General features: G+C 47.9%; 1 protein-coding gene across 2 annotated transcripts in view; it reads left to right on the top strand.

Moving 5' to 3' along the window:
- GYRA (DNA GYRASE A) overlaps positions 1-25,428 on the top strand; it is a 213,230-nt gene that overhangs the window by 138,731 nt on the left and 49,071 nt on the right. For both annotated transcript variants that reach the window (XM_086501947.1, XM_086501948.1), the window contains exons 13-14: positions 16,677-16,763; positions 17,238-17,331. In XM_086501947.1, coding sequence (XP_086358073.1) covers positions 16,677-16,763; positions 17,238-17,331 — 181 coding nt within the window. The remainder of the gene's footprint in view (positions 1-16,676; positions 16,764-17,237; positions 17,332-25,428) is intronic.

The raw sequence follows: 25,428 nt of genomic DNA, 5'->3' as shown, positions 1-25,428 counted from the left end.
TGCTTGCTTTTTTTTTATTTTTAAAATGTGTTTTTCGAAAGAGTCTAGAGGCGACAGGTTAGGTGAGAGACGAGGGCTAGGTCTAGGGGCGAGGGGCTAGAGGCTAGAGGCTAGGGGCGAGGGCGAGGAAATAGGAGGGCGAGGAGCGAGGGGCTAGGGGCTAGGGGCGAGGGCGAGGGGGAAGGGGAGGGCTAGGGCTAGGGGCGAGGGGCGAGGGGATGGACAAGGCGAGAGGCGAGGGCGAGACGGTGAGGAGGGGCTAGGGGCGAGGGAATAGGGGTAAGGGGGCGAGGGCGAGGGGAAGGAGGGGCTAGGGGTAAGAGGGCGTGGATGAGGGGAAGGGGAGGGCTAGGGCGAGGGCGAGGGGAAAGGCGAGGGATAAGTTAGGTCAAGGGCGAGGCAAGCCAAGGCTAGGGCGAGGGCGAGAGTAAGGGGGCCAGAGGCGAGGAGAGAGGGAAAGCGCTAGGGCTAGGATTAGGGCTAGGGGGGGTTGAGAGGAGAGACAAAAAGAGAGTTTTAACGCGTAGGAAACTATCCCAGAGATCTTAAAGATTTAGCTACGACCAATATATATACTTGATTAATAGAAAGCATTGATAATTTCGAGGTACTCAGAAAGAATCAGCAGTGGGTAGAGAAAACGCGAAGTACTTTCATAAATACCCCACTCAATGATACAAAGGCATTTATGCATATCAAAGAACTGAGTTTCACTTGAGAGGCAAAAGCTGAGAAAAGGAACTGAGTCGAGATTGAGGAGATTAGGTTATGCCCAAGACCGACAGGGATTGAAGACAGAGAGTGAAGGATAGAGTTGATCCAATTCCAGAATCAAACCTATGAGCTTAACAGAGTCTGCAAAAGGAGAGCTGTCTAAGGAGAGGGTGTAAGAGATAAGATAAAACGGAACAGCAAGATGTCGAAGATAGTGATTCCGAAGTTATTTAAAGGTTCAGGTTGGTGAAGCTCAACACTTGATTGTCGCGCGGTTAGACCCTTGAGCGGAAGCTTAAGCATGATAGCATTTGATCCGAGATCCATTGACTAAAGGCAGCGGAACTCCTTGGAGAGTGGCTAATTGTACAGCTCGGTGGGGTAGAATCTCCATGACCTTATATGGTCCTTGCCATGCTGGGACCAACTTCTTTGCTTTTTTCAGAAACTTGGCCTGATAAAGTAGCAAAAGTGCTCCTTGCGTTATTTGCGGCTTTCTGAGATGGCGATCATGCTAGGCTTTACGACGAAGTTGCTCTGCTTCTAGAGCCAGTGAAGCCAAACCTCGGCTTTCCTCCAAAAGGAAAAGACGAGAGACAGATGCTGACCTCAAATCTCCATTGGCACGAAGACTGCCCACTCGTGGGGATCCTGAGTTGAATTCGAAAGGTGTTATCACTTCCAAACCGAAAGCCAATTGAAATGGGGTGTGATTGGTTGTGGCTTTGAAAGAAGTTCGATATGCCCAAAGTGTACCGTGGATAGCTTGAGCCCAAGTTGAGGGATGAAGATGACATGTTTTCCGCAGGAGTGCTATCAGAACCTTATTAGTGCTCTCTGCCTGCCTGTTTTCTCTAGGGTAATAGGAACAAGATTTTCGATGAAAAATCTTGTAGTTGGCCAGCAAGGTAGAAATTGTTTCATTCACAAAGTGACTACCCCTGTCACACTAGTGATTTCCAAGGGACATCCAAACCTGCACAAAATATTTTCGTAGAGAAACTTGGCTACCGTAGTGCCAGTGCAGTCCGTTGTTGCAAGTACCTCTGCCCACTTTGTTGCGTAGTCGGTAGCCACCAAGAGATACTTTCGACTGCCAGTGCAGTCCGTTGTTGCAAGTATATCTGCCCACTTTGTTGCGTAGTCGGTAGCCACCAAGAGATACTTTCGATTGCCGGGTTGGGCAGAGGGAGTAATTGGGCCTACAAAATCTATGCCCCATCTCTCAAAGGGTTGCCATGCCATAGAGACCTGCAAAGGACGGTTTGACTGTGTGCTTGGTTTAGGGCCACAGCGTTGACATACATCGCATACCTTTACATAGGCAATTGCATCGCAGAAAATATAGGGCCACCATAAGCCACACTGGAGAATCTTTTTTGCAGTAATATGACCAATGTTATGGCCACCAATGGGACCACTATGGGCATCCTCTAAATTATACTCGATTTCATGAGGGGAGACACATCGCCTCATAACACCATCTTGCCCTGATTTGTATAGTTGGCCCCGAATCAGAGTGAAAGGCCTAGACTTCAGCAATAGGCGTCTCTTCTGCAGGGGAGAAGCATTCTCTGGGTAGAGGCCAGTAGAAAGCAGATGCAAAACATCGCCGTACCATTCGGGAGTGGTATCCACCTTACAGAGACTGCTATCAGGAAAGTCGTCAGCAACCCCTGTTGCTTCTTCACCAGTGTGAATGCGAGAAAGGTGGTCGGCAAGGACATGATGTTTTGTCGGGCCTGAGTACCACTTCGAAATCGAACTCTTGAAATAAGAGTAGCCATCGCCATACTCTACCTGCAACCTGCGGCTTGTTGAGCATATATCGCAGGGCATGGTGATCAGTAATAACTGTGAAGTGGACTCCTAATAAATAGTGCCGAAATTTTTGCAGAGCATACACAATAGCTAAACCTTCCCTTTCTGTGGCTATAGTTGCACTCTACCTTGGTGAGTAGGCGACTTGCATAGTGAACAGGGCGATCCAGGTTGTACTCCTTACAAGGTTGAGTCAGCACGGCACTCACAGCCAGTTGACTGGCATCTGTATGCACATGAAAGGTGAGAGACCAATCGGGAGCTACTAAGATAGGCGCTTCAGTGAGGCGTTTTTTAAGGTATGCAAAAGCTTCAGCCTCTGCCTTTGACCATTGAAAGGGAACAACAGCACTGGTTAGGCGGGTTAGGGGTTGAGCCACCTGTCCATACATGCGTATAAATTTGCGATGATAACCTGTGTGGCCTACAAAGCTCTGTACCCCTTTTGGGTTGATGGGAGGTGGTAACTTTAAGATTGCCACGATCTTCTCTGGGTCAAGCGCTAAACCTTTAGCAGACACCACATGGCCTAGAAGTGTGCCTTCAGTAACCAAAAAATGACATTTGTTAGGATTTAGCTTTAGGCGTGCCTCTCTGCACCTGAGGAATACAGTAGAGAGCTGAGCGAGGTGTTCCTCTAGATTTTCCACTGGGGTTGAACATTGAGCACCTGAGAAGGTCGAAAAATCGTCCATGAAGATGCGAAGATGATCCGTAAGCAGAGGACAAAAGATGAGATATACTGCCCTGTTGAAAGAAGGTGGGGTATTTTCCAACCCAAAAGACATTCGAGTGTAGATAAAAATACCCCAGGGAGTCACGAAGTCCGTTTTCAGCTGATCACCTGGATGGTGCCCAACTGATTGTATCCACTAAACCCATCCATGAAACTGTACAATACATGCCCTGCTACATCTTCGAGCACACGCTCAGTGAAAGGTGTTGGGAAACCATGTGGGATAGTTACCTTTCTCAGAGCACGGTAATCTACGCACACACGGATTTTGTTGGACTGCTTCTTAGGCGCTATAACCATGGGTGATAACCACTCAGAGTGCTCCACAGGTACAATGATCCCTGCCTCTTGCATTTTTTTCTAACTCTAACTTGACCGGCTCAGCATACTTCGGGTTGAGCTTGTAAGCTCGGCCTCTTACAGGCTTAGCCCCTTCAACCAGAGGTATAGTATGGACGCCAAATTCTGGTGTGATCCCCTCCAAATCCTTGTAGGACCAAGCAAAAACATCTCTAAAAGAGTGTATGAAAGAGACTACCTGATTGAGTAATGCGGGATGCTCCCATAACCAAGCTGCTAACAGTACGTGCTGAGGGTGGTCAGGATCTCCCAGGTTGGCTTCTCTGATCGGGTCCGGGGGTGTAGCTGGAGAGGGTGCTTCTGAAGATGAGAGGTGAGCTGCCTCTTGGAGCTTCAAGACATTATGTGCAGGTGTTTGATCAATTGGAAACTCTGCATACTCTTCTTGTAACCATCCCTGTGGGAGCTCCTGGAAGGGTAAATCTTCAGATGCAGACATGACAGAGTGCTTTTGTAGGGGGTCTGACTTGGGAGATGCTACAGGAAGGGGGAAATCTTTGGCGAGTGCATGCAGAGGAGATTTCTTCCCCCTTCGGTGATGTGTTATAGGTTCCCCAAGACCGAGGGCTTCCATCGGCGGGTCATTTGAAGCATGAGAATTTGGGGCTGACACACTTACTTCTTCGACTGTTGTACTGTCCGCTGTAGGACTTTCGACATCTGTGTCCTCCCGAGGAGTTTGAAGAGAGAGTGTTACTGGCGGCACATGTGAGTTTTGAATAGAGACCATGTAGCATGGCATCGATGTGGTAGCTTCCAACCACTATAGCAGGTCCTCGTCAGACCCGTCAGGTGGGATGGGCTGCTCAGAGTCGGGGTTGGACTGTACTGACAATGAGCTGTGATGAGCCACTGGATCCATCCCTCCTTCAAGCCGGATTGGTTGCATTTGGGAGCCGGGAGTGTGTATCCACATGGTGTCGTTTCCCCAATCATGAAGTGCCTTAGTATGCCGCAACCATGGTCTACCAATCAGCAAAGGGAATCCTCCCTCTACCTGAGGAAGACTGACCAGCACAAAATCCAAGCTAAATGTGCAGTCTTGTAACTTCAAAGGCACCTTCTCTACTATGCCCACAGGGTAGACTGTCCTCTGGTCTGCCAATGTAACAGTGAATGGAGCAGGGCGAGTAGGCTGCAAACCTAAGGCTGACATGGTAAATTCGGGCATTAGATTGATTCCAGACCCACCATCCACTATGATGCCTGAGAATGGATGCCCAAGAATAGATACAGTAAGACGTGGACTTTTATAGTCGGTGAGGGGAGCAGCTGGATATGAAATCATGTAGGACTCCAAGGGCTGCACAGGTAGGTGCCCGCCACTAGGCCCTGTACCAGGGTACAAAGACTGAATTATTGAGAGGGTGTCACTTCTAAGGGTTGCATCTAGCCGGAGCATCTCATAAAGAGACACTTGTTGAAAGGTGTTCTTCAAGATTACTTCCGCTGTGGGCCTAGCTCCTACAAACTGGGCCTCCTCGAAAACTTTGATCTGTTGCAAGTCAGCTACTGTTTCCAGGAGGGCTCCATCAATGTCCGAAAGCATAGAGATTGGCCTATTCTTTGCACCACTTACGGGAGCGACATTTTGAACAGGTTGCGGAAGGGTTGGACAGGATGGTCCCGTTGGCAAACTTAAACCCAGGGCTGCTCTTTGTGCTCGAGTGAGCACCCTAATAGGCTCTGCTGCTTGTTGTGGCTGAACTGTATGTGTAGCAGGTGCTGGCTGAGGGGTGGTGTTCACTGTGATTAGATTGATTTTCGGGAATGTAAACTCTTGTTGATTTTGATTTGGGTCTGAAGATGAGGATGCCCTTTCTCTTGGGACAATCTTTACTGTAGTGGTCCTTAGACTCCGGACAATGTCTGCAAGGAGGAGACCCTTCAGGTAAAGGACACTTACTTTGGTAATGCCCTTATTCACCGTATCTGTAGCATAAGATTGGCCGATTAGACGGACGAAACGGGGGATGAGGTGGTCGCTGCTCTTGTTGTTGCATGGTGCTGGAGGCTGAGGTGTAGAAGCTTTAGGGAACTGAGGGAGTACTGGCATGATAAAAGCTGTGAGGTGCAAAGTTGTTGTGCATACCTTGCTGCATAGGGGTGTTGTCAGCAGAGGAGGCAACGGGTTCTGATGGCTATAGGGTGATACCAAGTTGGATGCAGGTGCTAGCCCTTGTTGGAGAGAAGGACCTAGATTTTGTTTTATTTGCCGCAATCCTTTGATGTAGTAACAATCCTTATCTTCGTGCCGAGGTTTTTCGCAAAACTGGCAATAAGCCCGAAGGGGACAGTCCTGTGAAGGATGTCCAGGAGAGCGACAAGAGCTGCACCATACCATAACTTTAGTCTCGTGCTGAGACCGAAGCTCTTCTAGTTCTCTTGATTTGATCCAAAGCCTCAAGGTGCGATGGTTTCTCTCGTCTCAGAGAGATTGATTTCTCTTCTTGGACGGCGCGTTGTAGTTTGAGGGCTTCGAGTTCCCTGCGCAAGGAAGTCAAAGGATCAGCAAGACTACCTTCCGAGAACACAGAGGGAGTATCTATGTGAGGAGAGTTGTTGAACAGCTTCCTAGCCCCCTCTATTCTAGTAGCAGCTGCGATGAATTCCTCCAGAGTGGCGTCAGGTCAAAGGCTCTCGCGGAGTTTTTGTTGAGAGGTTTTTGGAAGCGCCTTCTCTACCCACTTCTTAACCATCCATTCACCGGGTTGCTGGGGAAGCTTGGCAACCAGAGACTTGGTTTTGGTCATAAGCTCTGCAAAAGTCTCCTCTGGTTGGAGCACCATGTTGGCCAACTCACCCAACATTTTCTCTTGGTAGTCGCCCGGCCTAAAAGTTGCACAGAATTGTTGTCTTAAGTCTGCCCAAGTTGCAAAATGATTCTTTGCAAACTGGTTGTACCATTTGTCTGCTAAGCCGTCCAAGGAGGATGGAAAAAGTACCAGATAAGCATCTTCCCTGTTAAGGCCATGTCCTCTACAGAGAGATACGAACCTCCGTGCATGGTCGTCCGCATCTTCCGAGGAGAGTCCTTTGAAGGTGGGGAACTTGATGTTTACCTTGGCCAACACACTAGCCAACGCCTCCATGGCCCCTTGTTGAGCTTGTTGCTCAATAGTCTGCTGTAGCAGAATAGGAGAGAGCTTTATTGGAGAAGGTGATCAGGAAGATGCGGAACCGGATGAAGGAATGGGGGATGTCGTATGTGGAGGTATGGTTGATGAGGTAAATGGACTTCTACTGGATACCACAGGACGTCTTCTGTTATAGTGCTTCAGAGGGCTTAGTAGTGCGCTTTGACGATCAACTGTCCGCGTTGTATGTGTCATGCAGTGAACAACACAGGTCTAACACCGAACAAGTGAGGATAGTGACTAGACCACCTGGTCCAGGACCAGTGACTAGACCACCTAGCTGGAAGGACGAGGAGGGCTGGACCAGGGCAAGGACCAGACCAGGACCAAAGACCAAGGACCAGGGACGAGGACTAGGACTTGCAAGTGTGCGGAGCCAGGTAACAACCGATTAGCTTCACGATTTTATCTCCACAAGAGTGAGACTTCCTTTGAGGTCCCACCGTGATCGCCAAAATGAGAGCACCTGTAGCGCGGATAATGTGTCGTGCTCTCTACAGTGGGTGGTCCTCAGTGCAATGTGCGTGACAATCTCACTCAAACAGGCTGAATCTCCCTCAAACAAACTGAACAGAAAGGAAACAATAGACGTCAACAGAGCTCACAATGACACAACAACAGACCAGAACATATGACTCGACTATCTCAAAGACTGATACAGACTCTGGCGTGGCAGCACACTCAGCTCCAGCCCGGGACTCACAGGTACAATGGGGGTGTCGAGGCTGAGATGTGCCGGGATGGTGAAGACGTGCTCTGTGTAAAGACCCACTCACTCTAGACCACTACGTACAAGATGATGCCACTGGCCCAAAACGACTACTCATATGTACAATCATCAAGAGCCACCAACGGCTCATAAAGAACATGAGCTAAGTCTATCCCAACCGGGTGGCGGTGGTGACCTGGCCACGATGTCGACTAGACCACCCTATCTCTGCCACGTGTCCCTGCCCAAAGCTGAATTCCCATGAGGGACAGTCTCAAGAGACGTGAACAAATCACGATGTGAGGTAATGTGCTTTGTAGCACCACTGTCAAAATACCACACATGTGAATCTGTAGCAATTGACATGCATGCATCATGGACAACAAGATTATAGGTACACTCTGCACTAAATTTCCATTCTGCATCAACATTAGCATCACAGTCTCCTTTCACAGAAGACTCGACAATAGACGCATTTGTAGTGGATCCAGCATTTGCAGTGGAACCACCCTCTTTCTTCTTAGCCTCTTTGGCCTTCAACTTAGGACACTGCTTGCCCAAGTGATCATTAGCTTTACAATAATGGCAACGTATCTTCTTTTTGCCCTTATCATCGAGTCCGTCTAGTGTGAACCGACCAGACCAAAGACCAACTGACCAAAGCCCAACTGTAAACTACTGTCGTGTGAAAGTGACACTGTTGCCTGCTACACCATCCTTGACGTCAAACTGCTGTATAAACTGAAGGGCTCAATGGGTGTCTTCATAGCCTGAAAACGTGTCAAACCTGACTCCTTGACCCCCATCCTTGAAGTTCCTGGTCTTCTTGTACATTTTTTCATTGTTAGAAGAAGATGAGCTCTCTTCCTCTGAGCTGCTAGATGGCCGGCCTCCCATGCCTTCTAGATTTTTTCAAAAATCTGCGTTTCTTGCATTCATGGCTTTTTCTCCGCTTCTTCCGCCTTTTCTCATCCTCTTTGGAACTAGAGGACGACGAACTGTCGGAACTCTTTGAAGACGAAGAAAAATCTGGGTCATGCTTGAAACGAACACTCTTCTTGGATCTCCTTACCACCTAGATAGCTGACTCCCGGCCCAAATAACCATGGGAATCAGTTAATTTTCTCTTCTTCCGAGAGTGCTTTAGGCCTTTCCTTAACTCGTTCAGGTTCTTTTCAAGAGCAATGTCCAACTCTTTCTGCGAGTACAACTTCCGCTTTTCAGCACTCGGCTTTTCTTTCAATTTCCTTACCGCCTTGAGAGGAGAATCGACGGCCTCTCGCCATCTCAAGTGAATCTGAAGTTTTTGGCATTAGAGCTTTTTGGCTTTCAGTTTGGAAAGCGTTGACTTTTGTGCTTTTAGGAGCAAAGTTTTTTAAAGCATTTGATTTTGGATCTTTTTTCCAAGGGCCTTTAGAGCAGTTGGTTTTGGAGCACTGCAAAAAGCAGAAGAAAGGGACTGACTTCCCGCGATATTTGGGTCGTTGGTTAACATTCGACAAGGCAAAGAAACTGAAGAAGCACGTCAAGTTTTAAGGCTTACCCAGTTCTTCTTCTTCTTCTTCTGACAGTTCTTCTAGCTCTTCAGACTCGAGCGAAGAAGACAGGAAAAGCAAAAAGCGAAGCAAGAAACAACGCTTCGGAAAGGGCAAGAAAAAGGCAAGGAAGTCTAAGTCTCGCCGAGTGAGTGACACCTCTACAGAGGACTCGTCTACAGACAGTCAGACTCTGACAATGGAAACTTTTATGCGAACCAAGAAGAATCTTTACAAAGCCAACCAGTATGACTTTCGCGAAGATAAAAGCAAGAAAGTCCGAGAGTTTAAGGAAGGTGACCAAGCACTTAAGTTTGATACTTTTTCGGGATACTCCGATGCTTCGAAGGCTTTGTCTTTTATACAGCAGTTTGACATCGCTTTTGCGGGTGGACGCTATTCAGAGCACTCCAAGATTCGGAGAGCTGCCTCTTATTTTAAGGGGAATGCTCGCACTTGGTGGTCCACGCTTCTATTAAGCAAGACTGTGCCAGTTACATGGCTGAAATTCAAGAGGCTTTTTATTTCTTCTTGGTTGACTCAAGAGTTTGAGCGAGATATACGAGCTGCTTGGAACCATCTCCGGATGACCAAGAGCGATACAGTGAATTCTTACGGTGAAAGATTCTGGAACTCTTTTCTAGCCGCGTCTTCATTCAAGAAGATCTTGTTCAGAGAACAAATTGAGCGGTTTACCTTGGGTCTACTTACAGAGATCCGAGACCAATGCTTGGAACACAAGTCATCTTCTATTCAGGAGTTGATGAGTCATGCGAAGCGGGGCTTTGCAATTCACTCTGGCAGTCTGACCTACGCCACAGATGAGGTCACGACACACGAACCGGACAGACTTCTGGAAATGAAAGTAGAAAAAGAAAGAGCAACCCAGAGAAAAAGGATGCACGACCCAGGCTTACTCCTCAGGAGCAGACTCGCTTCATCAGGGAGGGATCAGGGAGGGGAAGTGCTTTGGATGCGGGGAAACTGAACATATCTCTGCAAAGTGCCCTAGAAAGGCATAGAAAGAACAGAATGACAAGGACGATGAAAGGCCTGAGAGTTCAAGAGCAGCTGAGGACCGTGTACGAAAAGGCAAGATGAAAACAGGACTGGTTCCAGATTGTGTGGGTACAGATCCCGACACCATGAATGAGAGTACTGAACTTTGCGGAGCTTGGGGCAAGCTTGGGGCAAAGTGAAAGATCAAGAGGCCCTGCTTTTCTTTGATGGAGGAGTGAAGGCCAACTTCATTTCACTGGAATTGGCGACGCGGCTCGAGATCACTCCCGATCGGATGGGACCACTTGCAGAGGCAGTTCTAGCGGCACCCGACAGGGACGTAGCCATTACACCTGTCATTAGCAAACTTCGGTTGCATTGTCAGGGGTATTTGGGGCATGAGGACATCTTCATAATGCCTTTGAAGGGTTGTGATGTTCTCTTAGGGATTCCCTAGTACCACATGAACAACGCCGTGGTCGATTATCGGGCGAGAAAACCGACTTTGACTACAGAAAAGGGCATAACAATTGTACTTGATGTTAAACTGAAGGGCGAGTCTGTCCCTATTGTATCGGCTTCGGCCATTTCAAAATTAACGAAATCCAGTCTGTTTGTTTACTCGATCTTTATGAAAGAGTTGAGTGATGATGATAGGACAAATATGTCTAAACTTGATAAAGAACGCCAAGATTTTGTACACTCTCACTACTATTGCTTCTCAGAAGGCCTGCTAGGAGAGTTACCACCTGCTCGTCTTGAAGATCATACCATTGATTTGATACCTGGTAGTACACCACCGAACCGGCCACCCTACCGTGTGAGCCGAGCACAGAATGAAGAGATTATGAACCAAGTAAAAGACCTCTTGGAAAAGGGTCTTGTCCAGCCTAGTACTTCACTGTATTGCTCTCCAATGTTGTTGGTTTTGAAGAAAGATGGATCTTGGAGAAGGTGCATCGATTATAGAGCTCTCAACAAAATCACCATCAAGAACAGATTTCCTATTCCAAGGATCGATGATATACTCGATAGGTTACAGGGATCCTCGTGCTTTAGTAGGATTGGCTTGAAGAGCGGATATCATCAGATCAGGATAGCACCGGGAGACGTCTACAAGAGAGCTTTTCGGTCGACTTTTGGGTTATTTGCGTTTTTGGTGATGCCTTTTGGCTTAACCAATGCTCCTGCGACATTTAACCGGATGATGGATAGGATTTTCCGAGAGTACAGGCTATTTTTTGGCACTTTCTTTGACGACATCATTGTTTTCTCCAAGAATGAGGCAAAACACAGAGATCATCTGCTTCAGGTCTTTCAGGCATTACGAGATCACAAGTTAGTGATTAATGCAAAGAAAAGTGATTTTTTCCTACCAGAGATACACTTTTTGGGACACATTGTCTCAGCACAGCAGGAGTGCAAATGGATCCGGCCAAGATAGAGACTATCCGTGATTGGCCCGACTTGAGGAATGTCCATGAAGTTAGAAGCTTCTTGGGACTGTGTTCGTACTACAGGCGGTTCATACGAAAGTTTGCAGAGGTTGCTTCCCCTTTGCATATCTTTTTTTTTTTTCCGAGAAAAAGATCCTTGTAATAGTTAAAGAAAACTGCCCTTAGGGCTACAACTACCTCTGCAAGAGAGGGCTACAACAAGCATGATGGGGAGACTCTCCCAATGAAAAAACAGCATATGTACAATGGGGCTAAATCAAGAGATGGGAGGAGGGAAAAGCCACACAGGTGGACAGTAGTGCCATCTCAGCACCCCCTGGACTATGGTGTAGAAAGGCCCAGGGCGCCAGAGTCGAAGCAAAGCCTCGCGGCGCTCCCGCATGCGGTCAGAGCTGCCCTGTAGTCCCTCAAGCTGTCCTCTGAGAGTATGGATCAGCTCTAGCCAAAAGTCACGAACAGTCTCTGGTGGTGGCACAAGGCGAGCCTCAAAGATGCGGGAACAGCGGGCCCGTCATATGAACCAAAGTGTCAGGCCACTGATGAGCTTCCAACACTCCTCTCTCTCACTGCACCACTCTAGTGGAGTAAGCTCTGTAGCAGGCTGGAGTGTAGGTCGCCCCCCTTGTATCACTATCATCCTGCTGGTGGAAGATAGCTCAAACTGAAGTGCCGGGCCCGTGAGGGTGGACCAAGCCGCTACCCCCCAAGTGTACTGGCGAGCCGTGGAGAGAGCAGGTGTCAGCCGAAGAACTCGTAGCCACACCTGCTGGGCCGAGGGATAGTCCCAAAGACTGACGTTGACTCTCCACCAAATGGTCACAAGCTGCACATGTGGCCGAGAGACCACTATGCACAAGCCAGCTCCCTAGTGCTGTGGCTCTGTGGCTCATACGAAAGTTTGCAGAGGATGCTTCTCCTTTGCATATCTTGACACAGAAAGGAGTACCTTTCTCGTGGGGACCCAAAGAGGTGACTGCCTTTCAGACATTGAAAGAGAAATTGACTACGGGATCTATTTTGACTTTGCTGGACTTGCAGAAGTCATTCGAAGTATATTGTGATGCTTGTGGTCGTAGTCTTGGTGCGGTCTTGATGCAAGAAGGCCATGTCATAGCTTACGAGAGCCGTTTGTTCTCTTGGCCGGAGAGGACAGCACAGATTTATGAGAAAGAGCTTTGGCCGATTATCCATGCTCTTACTCATGGGCGGCATTACCTACTCAGAGCGGATTTTACTGTCTTTACAGACCGTCAGAGTTTGCGCTACTTCTTGTCACAGAAGCAGCTTTCGGAAAAGCAGATGCGGTGGGCGAACATCTTGTCACAGTTCCACTTCCAGATTGTCCATGTACAGGGACAAAAGAATGTGGTGGCAGATGCTTTGTCTCGGAAACCGTTGGTTTTGGCTATTTCCGCGATACATCATAGGAGCTTCGAGGATATGGTCGATCAGTATGCCACAGATACAGATTTTGCAGATATTTTCACACGGATACGGGATGGGGAGACAGTAGCAGGATACTCCCTTCAGGAAGGCTACTTGATGAAAAATATGTTGTGCGTTACACAGCCGTTGAGGGAAAAGGTTATGACTGAATGCTACTGTCCACCTTTAATGGGTCACCGCGGCATTGCTACCACCATGAAAGGGGTAGAGAGATACTTGTTTTGGCCGAGACTCAAAAAGGATGTGGAAGAGTTTGTGCGCAGTTGCTTGGTATGCCAGAAGGTCAAGTTTGACATGCATAAAGCACATGGATTGTTACAGCCTTTACCCATACCCACGCGCCCCTGGGAAAGTATAGCGAGGGATTTCATTTTTGATCTCCCGAGAACACAAAGTGGCCACGATGGTATCTGTACTGTTATTGACAGATTTAGCAAACATGCTCATTTCATTCTAGTGAAGAAAACAGTCAAGCCGGATCAGTTAGTGAGACTGTTTGTGGCCCATATTTTCAGATTACATGGCATGCCTGAGACGATTGTCTCCGACAGAGACCCCAGATTTACGAGTTTGTTTGGGAGAACATTGGCACGCGGTTGCAGTTCTCGTCATCGTTCCACCCGCAGACTGACGGGCAATCCGAGATTGGCAATTCAGTGGTTCTAGATTTATTGAAGTCTTATATCTCAGATAAGAAGACTGAATGGGAAAGATATTTACCTTTGGTGAAATTTGCTTACAAAAACACGATACACTCTTCGACGGGGAAGGCGCCATTTGAAGTTGTTGAAGGTGTTGCGAAGGTTCCACCCTTCCTAAGCACGAAAGTAAGATCTTAGAAGCGGATGAATATACGCGAGATCTGGATACGGCTTTTGCCAATGTTCGCGAGACTTTGGAGAAGTCTCAAGAACGACAGAAAAAGGCAGCGGATCGCCATCAGCGCGACATGAAATTGAAGGAGGATGATTGGGTGCTCTTATGTTTTTAGAAGGCTCGCCTACGAAAGAAAAAGGGAAAGGAGAGGCTTTTTCCAAAGCTTAGTATGTGATACTACGGCCCTTTCCAGATTACTGAAAAGATAAATGATGTCTCCTTCCGCTTTAAACTGCTAGATACTTGGAGGATTCACAATGCTTTCCATGTGAGTCTCTTGAAACCTTTTAAAGGTGATGTGCCTGATGATGGGGAGCCTGATGAGCAGCCCGAAGTGGAAGAAAACGAGGAGATCCCTATTCCTGAACAGATTTTGGCACATAAGGATACGAAGAATAAGGTAAAGTCCAAAGGCGGTTCTTGGTTAAGTTCAAGAATTATCCTGCACTTGATGCGAAGTGGATGGAGGAGGAGGACGTAGCAGATACTCCTCAGATTGTGAAACTTTACCTCGATGCTTTTGGTTTAGCATAGTGTACTCCAAATGGAACCCAGATTTCAGCTTGGCCGGAGATCTGGTGCAGTGGGATGCACAAGAGGGGAGTCACTCCACTCCTTTGTCAACAGATGCCTTGATTTAGATACTAGAGTCATTGATGTCTCTTTGAGCTTCAGGGATACTGAGAGCTGACAGTATTCTGCTGTATGGCTTTATGAAATGGAAATCTTGATAATGATACTGATTTGTTCATGACTTCTTGTGAGTGCATGAACTGATAGCCGAAATGACTGCAGCATTTTGGTTTGATTGATCTCGAATAGACATGGTTGCAATAGGGGTTAGTCAATCGGACATCGATGAGGTCCCGATTGGACCTAGATGTGATTGCTAGCTACATTGTCGATAAATCATGGTCTAAGATCCGAATGAATGTTGAATGTCCTGTGATGTCTGGTGATATCCCGTGATGTTGTGTGATGTGACTATCGTTTTGGTACATGTGCTAGATGTGTGTTCCTAGTACGAAGGTACTAACAGTCAGTGTCTGCTAAGACGGTTTATGGCTTTTGTCGGTTTTGCAGGCGTAATTGCGGTCGATTACAATGCTTTCAACAGGGGGGTATGTCACAAAGTGATGACGTGGCCACGGGAAGCTGAAACGCTAATTTAAGGCTGAAACCCTAAAATCCTTGCAAACCCTAAAATCTGCGAGAAGCCCTTATTTCTGCAGAAACCCTAATTTTTGACAGCAAACCCTAATTTCTGCCGGGGTGCCACGTGGCAGCAGGAGCGCTGTACGGATTTCCGGAAATTGCCCCGCAATTTGCGTTGACATTTATTTGGTATTGGTTTTTGGTCTACACGCCATGTGAAAGAGAGAGAGAGCTTGCTTTTAAAAAATAAAATAAAAGAAAAGATTCTCTAAAGAGAGAGAGAACTGATGCTTTTTTATTTTAAAAGCTTTTGGGGCTCTGCTTTTGGGCATCCCTTGTACTTTTAAATACGTGGAGAGGGCTTCACTTGTCAGGGAATCTGGACGCAGAGTGTGAGAGTGAAACCCTAGCCACACTCTTGTACTTTGATATGATTAATATAGAAAGAAATACCGAAAGGGGCGCCAGTCTTTGGGGCCAGTATCTCTAGGCACGGAACTCCGCCGGGTCAGTGCAAATCTATTGTGATCTGTGAATTGTTTTGAAGTGGTTATTTGGTGCTGTCGCGGTTGATTCTTGACGTGGAGTGTCCAAGTCTGTTACAACCTCCCGAGAAGGCGACGTCAAACTGCTGTATAAACTCAAGGGCTCAATGGGTGTCCTGATAGCCTGAAAACGTGTCAAACGTGACTGCTTGACCCCCATCCTTGACATCAAACTGCTGTATAAACTGAAGGGCTCAATGGGTGTCTTGATAGCCTGAAAACGTGTCGAACCTGACTGCTTGACCCCCATCCTTGAACTTCCTGGTCTTCTTGTACATTTTTTCATTGTTAGAAGAGGACGAGCTCTCTTCCTCTGAGCTGCTAGATGGTCGGCCTCCCGTGCCTTCAGGATTTTTTCAAAAATCTGCGTTTCTTGCATTCATGGCTTTTTCTCCGCCTTTTCCGCCTTTTCTCATCCTCTTTGGAACTAGAGGACGACGAACTGTCGGAACTCTCTGAAGACGAAGAAAAATCTGGGTCATGCTTGAAACGAACACTCTTCTTGGATCTCCTTACCACCTAGATAGCTGACTCCCGGCCCAAATAACCATGGGAATCAGTTAATTTTCTCTTCTTCCGAGAGTGCTTTAGGCCTTTCCTTAACTCGTTCAGGTTCTTTTCAAGAGCAATGTCCAACTCTTTCTGCGAGTACAACTTCCGCTTTTCAGCACTCGGCTTTTCTTTCAATTTCCTTACCGCCTTGAGAGGAGAATCGACGGCCTCTCGCCATCTCAAGTGAATCTGAAGTTTTTGGCATTAGAGCTTTTTGGGTTTCAGTTTGGAAAGCGTCGACTTTTGTGCTTTTAGGATCAAAGGTTTTTAAAGCATTTGATTTTGGATCTTTTTTCCAAGGGCCTTTAGAGCAGAGCTTAGCCTACTACATTGGGATCCCTGCCCTGCATTTTGGATCGTTTAATAAATCAACTTAACAGGTTATACATCTTTAAAAATTAGAATCTCATCATCATGTGCAAAGTGAATTAGGGATGCCTGAAAGCTGATCGTTAAAAAAGTGTCGCAAGAGGCCACTAATAACCTGGCTGCCTTCAAGTTGTGAATACGGGGTAGGGAGTTGCCAATTCACCAAGAAACATCTTTTTTTTTTGCATTCATGCACAGACATGTTATTGGGTTGTTTTTGGTTTTTGTGGGTTAATATCATTTAATTCTTTCATTGTTTCTGCAGGTGTTCTTAGAGTTCAGGTGCTCTGTTGTTCAAAGACGAGCAAATCATCTTTTAAAGCAAGCAGAAGAAAGGGATCACATTGTTCAGGTACGCCTGCTGTTAACATGACTGGTTTTAAAAAGTAGATTTCTGAGGACTTCAATGTCAGTAAACTTTTAAGTTGGGATAAGAGTATTGAATATACATGGATTTAGCAGGCTAGTTATATTTCAGTTGTGTTCGAATATGCAATATGAGAAAGAGGCTTTGTAAAATTGTTTGTCCCTCTCGACTATGCTGAGCACTGAGGCTTTTGGTTCTGTAGCAGGGACTTTTACCTGCTCGCTGATACAAGGGTTGCTTAATCTAGAAATATATCGCCTCTCAAATTCTGTTTATGCCATGCAAGATGGGTAGTTTATAAGAGGTTGCCTTTGTTACTAAAATGGGGCATAAAATGCATTTACGGTGATGTTAAAGAGGAATAATGTCTATGGTTTGGTAGCTTGCCTTGAGTGGGTGTGTGTTTTAATGGGCAATATAATGAACCTTTGATATTTTTCCTGCTAAATCTGTGCACAGGGACTATTGACTGGTCTAGAAAACCTGGATCGACTTATTGGCATTGTCAAAGAAGCAAAAGATAATCGTGGTGCGAGTGAATCACTTCAAAAAGGTATCCATGTTTGAATGTTTTGTCATGTACTATATCCTTTTTGGCAGAAGACATCAAGTATGAATCCGTAGACAACATAATAAATAAAAAGACTCACGGATCTAGTGGAGGAATGTCCTTAAGGGGCCACCATGGAACAGCATTCTTTAAATAGGGTACTAGTGTTTATGCATTTATAACTGCTGCTCTCAAGTAAGGCCCCCAGTAGTCTACTTCTTGAGTTGGCCAAGGTGTGTGCTCCTTGCTGAATAGTATCATCAAGTGAAATTCCTTTTCCTTGCAAAATGATTATTGTTGCAGCTTGTCAAAAGCCAAATCAACTGAGACTATTTTCAGGTCATCTTCAGTTTTTTTCCACCTATAGGACACCATACTTTTGTCCGGTGTGCGGCCTTTAGGTCAGTCTAGATTTGATGCCCATGTATGGTAAATTTTTGGATACTTGATGTTAGTTTTACATTTATGGCCCTGACCTAGAACATTAAATTTCTTTATCTTCTTGAGATGCAGCGGACTCACGATGACAATGAAGTCAGCGCTGTAGCGCGGATAATGTGTCGTGCTCTCTACAGTGGGTAGTCCTCAGTGCAATGTGCGTGACAATCTCACTCAAACAGACTGAATCTCCCTCAAACAGACTGAACAGAAAGGAACAATAGACGTCAACAGAGCTCGCAAAGACACAAGAGCAGACCAGAACATATGACTCGACTATCTGAAAGACTGATATAGACTCTGGCGTGGCAGCACACTCAGCTCCAGCCCAGGACTCACAGGTACAATGGGGGTGTCGAGGCTCAGATGTGCAGGGATGGTGAAGACGTGCTCTGTGTAAAGACCCACTCTAGACGACTATGTACAAGATAATCTGACCAAACGCTACTACTCATATATATCACCATAAAGAGCCACCAACGGCTCATAAATGTCAGCCATGTGGTGACCTGGCCACGAGGTCCACTAGACCACCGTCGGTAGGTACCCTACCACGTGTCACTCCCGAGACTGGAGGGTCCGTCCAGTGTGAACCAGACCAAGTGTAACGAACTGTCCAACTGTCTGTCCTGTGAAGTGACACTGTAGCCCTGCTACAGGTTGCCCGCCACAAGACCGCTCATCGTCTCGGTGAGAGGAATACTGAAAAAACTGTGAAGGAAAACCACTAGGTACTGCATCCGTAGATCTTTCTTGAAGTAGGTGAAGTAGGTGTTAGGCCCATGACCATACATACCTCAAAAGAGGAGTTAAAAACACTACACTGCTTGCAATTGCCTTAAGCCTCGAACTAGGCAGGAACCCAGTATGTATGATTGCATAGCCTAAGAATTCCAATTGGCAAAAGATGAGGCTCTACAGCAAAGAGATAAGATCAGTTTGATTCCGGCGCATCTTTATCTTCCCTAACCATAGTGATAGGAAAATGACCTGGTTGCAGATTATTCTTGCCACACTTTTTGCAACAACACTCTTCTCGAAAAGAGCTATGACCATAAGCCAGAGTAACACTACAAATAGGGTTAAGCTCCATCATGATGGCAGAACGAAAAAGCCCTCACAGCAAAACAGGATGGCAGCCAAGTGAAATCTTGAGAGCTAGTTGATCATGCGGGGGGGGGGGGGGGGGGGGGGGGGGGGGGGGGCTTGAGGGGTGGGGGGTAAAAGCCCGAGTAACATTGCAAATAGGGTTAAGCTCCATCATGATGGCAGAACGAAAAAGCCCTCACAGCAAAACAGGATGGCAGCCAAGTGAAATCTTGAGAGCTAGTTCATCATGCGGGGGGGGGGGGGGGGGACTTGAGGGGTGGGGGGTAAAAACTAGCTGAGGCTGAGAGGGGTGGGGAGGGCTAGATAGGGGTAAGTGGAAGGGAGGGGGTGGGTAGGGTCGAGGGGGGGCTAGGTTGGGGCGAGGGCAAGGGAGGGTAGGGGCGAGAGGCGATGGAATAGGGGACAAGGGGAGGCAAGGGTGAGGGCGAGGGGGAAGGGTAGGGTTAGGGCTAGGAGCGAGGGACTAGGGACTAGGGACTAGGGGCTAGGGCGAGGGACTAGGAGCTAGGGGCGAGGGGCTAGGGACTAGGGGCGAGGGGCGAGGGGCTAGGGGCTAGGGACTAGGAGCTAGGGGCTAGGGGCGAGGGACTAGGGACTAGGGACTATGGGCTACGGGCGAGGGACTAGGTAGAGGGGCTAGGGCGAGGGTGTAGGTAGGTGGGAGGGGGAGGGGGAGGGCGAGGGGTTGGTAGGGAGAGGGCTAGGGGTAGACAAGCGGTCGACAATTCCATCTGCTGAACAACAGAATGCAGGAACGTGCACCAAGGGAGGATTCTGTAGGAGCCAACACCAATGGAGGGCCTGCCGCCAGGAGCCTACAATAGCAGTAGCAGGGGAGAACATTAGTGCCTGCTCTCTATTGTTTTGGTGACTCTCATGTAGATGATGGGAACAACAATGTTCGGCACTCTTGATGATCTCTTTGCCACAACTATGAACCCGAAGGATGTGGGCATTCTGATTGTGGGTAAGTTCGAGGGGGTAGGGGTAGATAGGTACAAGTAAGGAGAAGACCGCTATCATGAGCAAGACAGCTATCAAGATCTTGGAATTCATCTTGCAGGACGGGCTCTGAGAATGGAGTTTGCTAGACACGGAGGAGAGCTTTCTTCTGGTCGAAGAAGAAAGAGACACCAAAGGGGTTGATGTTTGAGGGGGAGTGAACTCTTGTAGAGGAGATTTCTTCCTACTTCTCTGCTTCTTCAAAGGCTCAGGTGGCTCATTATGTTTCGTAACTATGGAAACATTTGAAAAGGGTGTAGCTTCAGGCAAACAGTGAATACAGACTCCATAACAAGGCATAGACTTGGTAGCATCCAACCATTCCAACAGATCCTCATCCGACCCGTCAGGTGGAGTAGGCTGTTCATGTTCAGGATTGGTTTCCATTGACAAAGAAACTTGCTGCACCACGGGATCCATACCTCCTTCTAAGAGAATCGGTTGCATCGGGGAGCCAGAAGTATGTATCCACATTGCATAGTTTCCCCAATCGTGGAGTGCTTTAGTGTGTCGCAGCCATGGTCTTCCAATAAGCAAGGGAAATCCGCCCTCAACCTGGGGAAGACGAACCACCACAAAATCCAAGTTAAAAGTAAAGTTTTGTACCTACAGAGGCACATTGTCCACGATGCCCATTGGGTATACTGTTCGTTGATCGGCCAATGTAACTGTGAAGGGAGCAGGTCGAGTAGGCTGTAGACCTAGAGCTAACATAGTGAACTCGGGCATCAGGTTGATGCCAGATCCACCATCCACTATCACTCCTGAGAAATGTTGACCCAAAACGGACACTGTCAGGCGAGGGCTTCTATAATCCGTGAGTGGAGCAGCAAGATTGGATATCATATAGGAATCTGACGGTCGCACTGGGAGGTGCCCGCCACAAGGACCTGCTCTAGGGTAAAGTGACTGAATAACTGCAAGGGTGTCGCTTCTGAAACTCGCATCTAGCCGCAACGTCATAGAGGGACACTTGTTGGAAAGTGTTCTTCAAGACTGTCTCTGCTGTATGCTTCGCTTTTTCTACCTGTTGTTGTTCCTCTGGTACCTTGATCTTCTGTAGATCGGAAACTGCTTCCAAGAAAGCTTCATCAATATCTGAGAGCAAAGATTTGGATTCTTTCATGGCACTAGAGGATGGCTTGTTAACAGCTGCAGGCAGGGTATCCACTGGTGTGAGAATGTGTGGTGGAGTTGAACTTGATGGAATGCTAAGTTTGAGAGCGGCTCTCTGGGCCCGGGTGAGGACGCTCGATGGCTCCTCTTCCAACTGTGGCGACTTATTTTGAGGGGTAACCACGTGGATAGAAGGGGGTGGCTGAGAAACAGTGCTCACTGCTATCAAGTTGAGCTTGGGAAAGGCAAACTCATTCTGGCTTTGACTTGAGTTTGAAGCCGTGGATGCACGAAGTTTAGGGCAATCCTTACTGTAGTGATCCTTCGTTTCAGGGCAATGACGGCAAGGAGGGGACCCTTCTGGCAGGGGGCATTTGCTTTGGTAATGCCCATATTCCCCGCATCTGTAGCACAAAATGGGCCGATTCAAAGGGCGAGTCGAAGTGCGAGGTGGTCCTTGCTTCATGGAGTTGGAGATGGAGGCATAGAAGCTGTAAGGTGAGGAGGGAGCATGGGTGTGATAAAAGCTCTGAGAGGGAAAAGTGCTCTACATACCTTGCATTGGAGGGGCTGACAATAAAGGTGGCATGTAGTGTGGATAGCCACATGGAGAGACCATGTTGGATGCAGGTGCTTGCCCTTGTTGAAAACTAGGACCAAGACTTTGTTGTATTTGTCGCAACCCCTTGAGGTAGTAGCAATCCTTGTCTTCATGCCCCGACTTTTCGCAGAAGTGGCAGTAAACCAGAAGGGGACAGTCCTGTGGAGGGTGTCCTGGAGAGTGACATGAGCTGCACCATACCATAGCCTTAGTCTCCTGCTGAGACCTAAGCTCTTCTAGCTCTCTCTTCATTTGATCCAAAGCGTCGTGATGTGGGGGCTTCTCCTGTCTGTGGGATATTGATTTCTCCTCTTGAAGAGCTCTCTGTAACTCTAGGGCTTCAAGTTCTCTGCGCAAAGAAGTCAATGGATCAGCAGGACTACTTTCCGAAAACACAGAGGGAGTCTCTATGGAAAAGGAGTTGCTGAACAGCTTCCTAGACCCCTCTATCCTAGTAGCAGCTGCAATGAACTCCTCGAGAGTGGCGTCGGGTCGGAGACTCTCTTGGAGTTTTTGCTGAGAAGTTTTGGGAAGCGCCTTCTCCACCCACTTCTTAACCATGAATTCACCGGGTTGCTGGGGAAGCTTGGCAACCAGAGACTTGGTTTTGGTCATAAGCTCCGCAAAAGTCTCCTCTGGCTGGAGCACCATGTTGGCCAACTCATCCAACACTTTCTCTTGGTAGTCGCCCGGCCTGAAAGCTACACAGAACTGTTGTCTTAAGTCTGCCCAAGTTGCAAAATGATTCTCTGCAACTGGCTGTACCATTTGTCTGCTAAGCTGTCCAAGGTGGATGGAAAAAGTACCAGATAAGCATCTTCCCTGTTAAGACCACGTCCTCTACAGAGAGATACGAACCTCCGTGCATGGTCGTCCGCATCTTCCGAGGAGAGTCCTTTGAAGGTGGGGAACTTGATGTTTATCTTGGCCAACATGCTAGCCAATGCCTCCATGGCCCCTTGTTGTAGCAGAATAGGAGAGAGCTTTACTGGAGAAGGTGATCTGGAAGATGTGGAAGCTGATGAAGGAATGGGAGATGAAGGAATGGGGGATGGCGTATGTGGAGGTAAGGTTGATGAGGTTAATGGAGTTCTACTAGATACCACCGGGCGTCTTCTGTTATAGTGCTTCAGAGGGCTCAGTAGTGCGCTTTGACGCTCAACTGACCGCCTTGTATGTGTCATGCTGTAAACAATGAAGAGCACAGGTCTAACATAGAACAAGTGAGGATAGTGGCTAGACCACCTGTTCCAGGACCAGTGACTAGACCACCTAGCTGGCAGGACAAGGAGGGCTCGACCAGGGTGAGGACTAGACGAGGACCAAAGTCCAAGGACCAGGGGCGAGGACTAGGACGAGGACCGGGACTTGGACCATGGCGAGAGAGGACCAGACTTGGAGACTATCTACACAGTGTAAGCAAGTGTGCAGAGCCAGGTAACAACCGATAAGCTTCACGATTCTATCTCCACAAGAGTGAGACTTCCTTTGAGGTCCCACCGTGATCGCCAAAATGAGAGCACCTGTAGCACGGATAATGTGTCGTGCTCTCTACAGTAGGGAGTCCTCAATGCAATGTGCGTGACAATCTCACTCAAACAGACTGAATCTCCCTCAAACAGACTGAACAGAAAGGAACAATAGACGTCAACAGAGCTCGCAAAGACACAACAGCAGACCAGAACATATGACTCGACTATCTGAAAGACTGATACAGACTCTGGCGTGGCAACACACTCAGCTCCAGCCCAGGACTCACAGGTACAATGGGGGTGTCGAGGCTGAGATGTGCAGGGATGGTGAAGACGTGCTCTGTGTAAAGACCCACTGTAGATGACTACGTACAAGATATCTGACCAAACGCTACTACTCATATATATCACCATAAAGAGCCACCAACGGCTCATAAATGTCAGCCATGTGGTGACCTGGCCACGAGGTCCACTAGACCACCGTCGGTAGGTACCCTGCCACGTGTCACTCCCGAGACCAGAGGGTCTGTCCAGTGTGAACCAGAACAAGTGTAACCAACTGTCCAACTGTCTGTCTTGTGAAGTGACTGTAGCCCTGCTACAATCGCGCACAAAAGCTGAACAACATGACCGCTCATAGACAAGTGATTTTCTTAAACAGAAAGGATAGTTTTTCTCTGTAAAGCAAAAACACTACTTGACCTTGTGTTTTGTCACAAAAGCGATGACATGGCATGACCATACCGCATCGAAAGAGACGAGTAAAGGTTGAGCTGGAGGTGGATCGAAAGTGTGGACTAGAATCTGAGTCTGGTGACGCGGAAAACATGGTAGAATTTGTAGAGGAATTTGGAGCGTGTTTTGCAGGACTGCTAACGAGCTGTACTGCAATGTTGACGTTGCAGCGTGGACATGGCTTGGTTTTGGTCCATTTATTGGGCGTCAGCTTTTGATAGCAGAGTTTTTTGGGTGCCATTTTTTTGTAGCATTTTCCTTCTGGCCTGCGTGCCTTTGTATATGAGGCCTTGGCGGTCTCTCTGGAGATCAATGCATGGTGCAAAGTGCAGAGCAATTCCTTGGCAGTTGTATTTTTCTTTTTTCGAGAAAAAGATCCTTCTATTAGTTAATGAAAACAGCTCATAGGGCTACAACCACCTCTGCAAGAGAGGGCTACAACAAACATGATGGGGAAACTCTCCCAATGAAAAAACAGCATATATACAATGAGGCTAAATCAAGAGATGGGAGGAGGGGAGAGCCACACAGGTGGACGGTAGTGCCATCTGAGCACACCCTGGACCATGGTGAAAAAAGGCCGAGGACGCCAGAGTCGAAGGAAAGCCTCTCTGCGCTCCCGCATGCGGTCGGAACTGCGCTGGAGTCTCTCGAATTGTCCTCTGAGAGTATGGATCAGCTCTAGCCAAAGATCTCGACCAGTCTCTGCTGGTGGTACTGGGCGAGCCTCGAAGATGCGGAAGCAACGGGCCCGCCAGATGAACCAAAGTGTTAGGCCACTGATGAGCTCCCAACACTCCTCTCTCTCACTGCACTCCACTCCTAAGGAGTAACCTCTGTGGCAGGCCGGAGTGTAGGTCGACCCCCCTGCAACAGTATGATCTTGCTGGTGGAAGATAGCTCAAACTGAGTGCCGGGCCCGTGAGAGTGGACCAAGCAGGTGCCCCCCAAGTGTACTGTCGAGTTGTGGAAAGAGCTGGCAACAATCGAAGGACACGAAGCCACACCTGTTGTGCCAAAGGACAGTCCCAAAGAGAGTGACACTGACTCTCCACAAGATGGTCACAAGTTGCACATGCAGCCGAAAGACCACAATGTGCAAGCCAGCTCCCAACTGCTGTATCTCTGTGTGTAACCAGCCACTGGAACAAAGTGACTCCTCTCGACTGTCTGGAGTCTCACAACCTCTCCCAAAAAGCTGCCAAGAACTCAGCTGTGAGACCCTCCTCCTGCCAATGAGGTGCTGCAGCAAGACCTCTCTCTGCGCTGTCAGTATGTGACGTCCCAGTCGAACAGTGTACTGAAAGAAAGGGACACCTAGATGGTCTGCAGAGGAGAAAGGGTCCCTCCAAAGCCACTCTCCAGGATCCCACTGTACTCGTGCCAGTGGACAGGTCTCCCAAGCCCATAGTCTCCAGTGGCCAGTCTCAAGAGCTGCTGGGTCGGGATCTATGGCACAACTCCTCCCACAGATGCCCACCACGCGGATCCTCTGAAAACAGCACACTGCCACCTGTGGGGCCTCTACTGCAACTCGGTGTAGGCGTCCCTCACCCTGTAGCTCGAAAAATAGCGAGGGTATAGTCTTTGAGCAAGCCCGTACTGAGATGAGAACCTCCGGTTGCA

Source organism: Adiantum capillus-veneris, chromosome 26 (genome assembly GCF_014529385.1).
Source record: "Adiantum capillus-veneris isolate H3 chromosome 26, ASM1452938v2, whole genome shotgun sequence".
NCBI classification, from domain to species: Eukaryota; Viridiplantae; Streptophyta; class Polypodiopsida; order Polypodiales; family Pteridaceae; genus Adiantum; species Adiantum capillus-veneris.
This window is presented reverse-complemented; position numbering and strand designations above follow the sequence as displayed.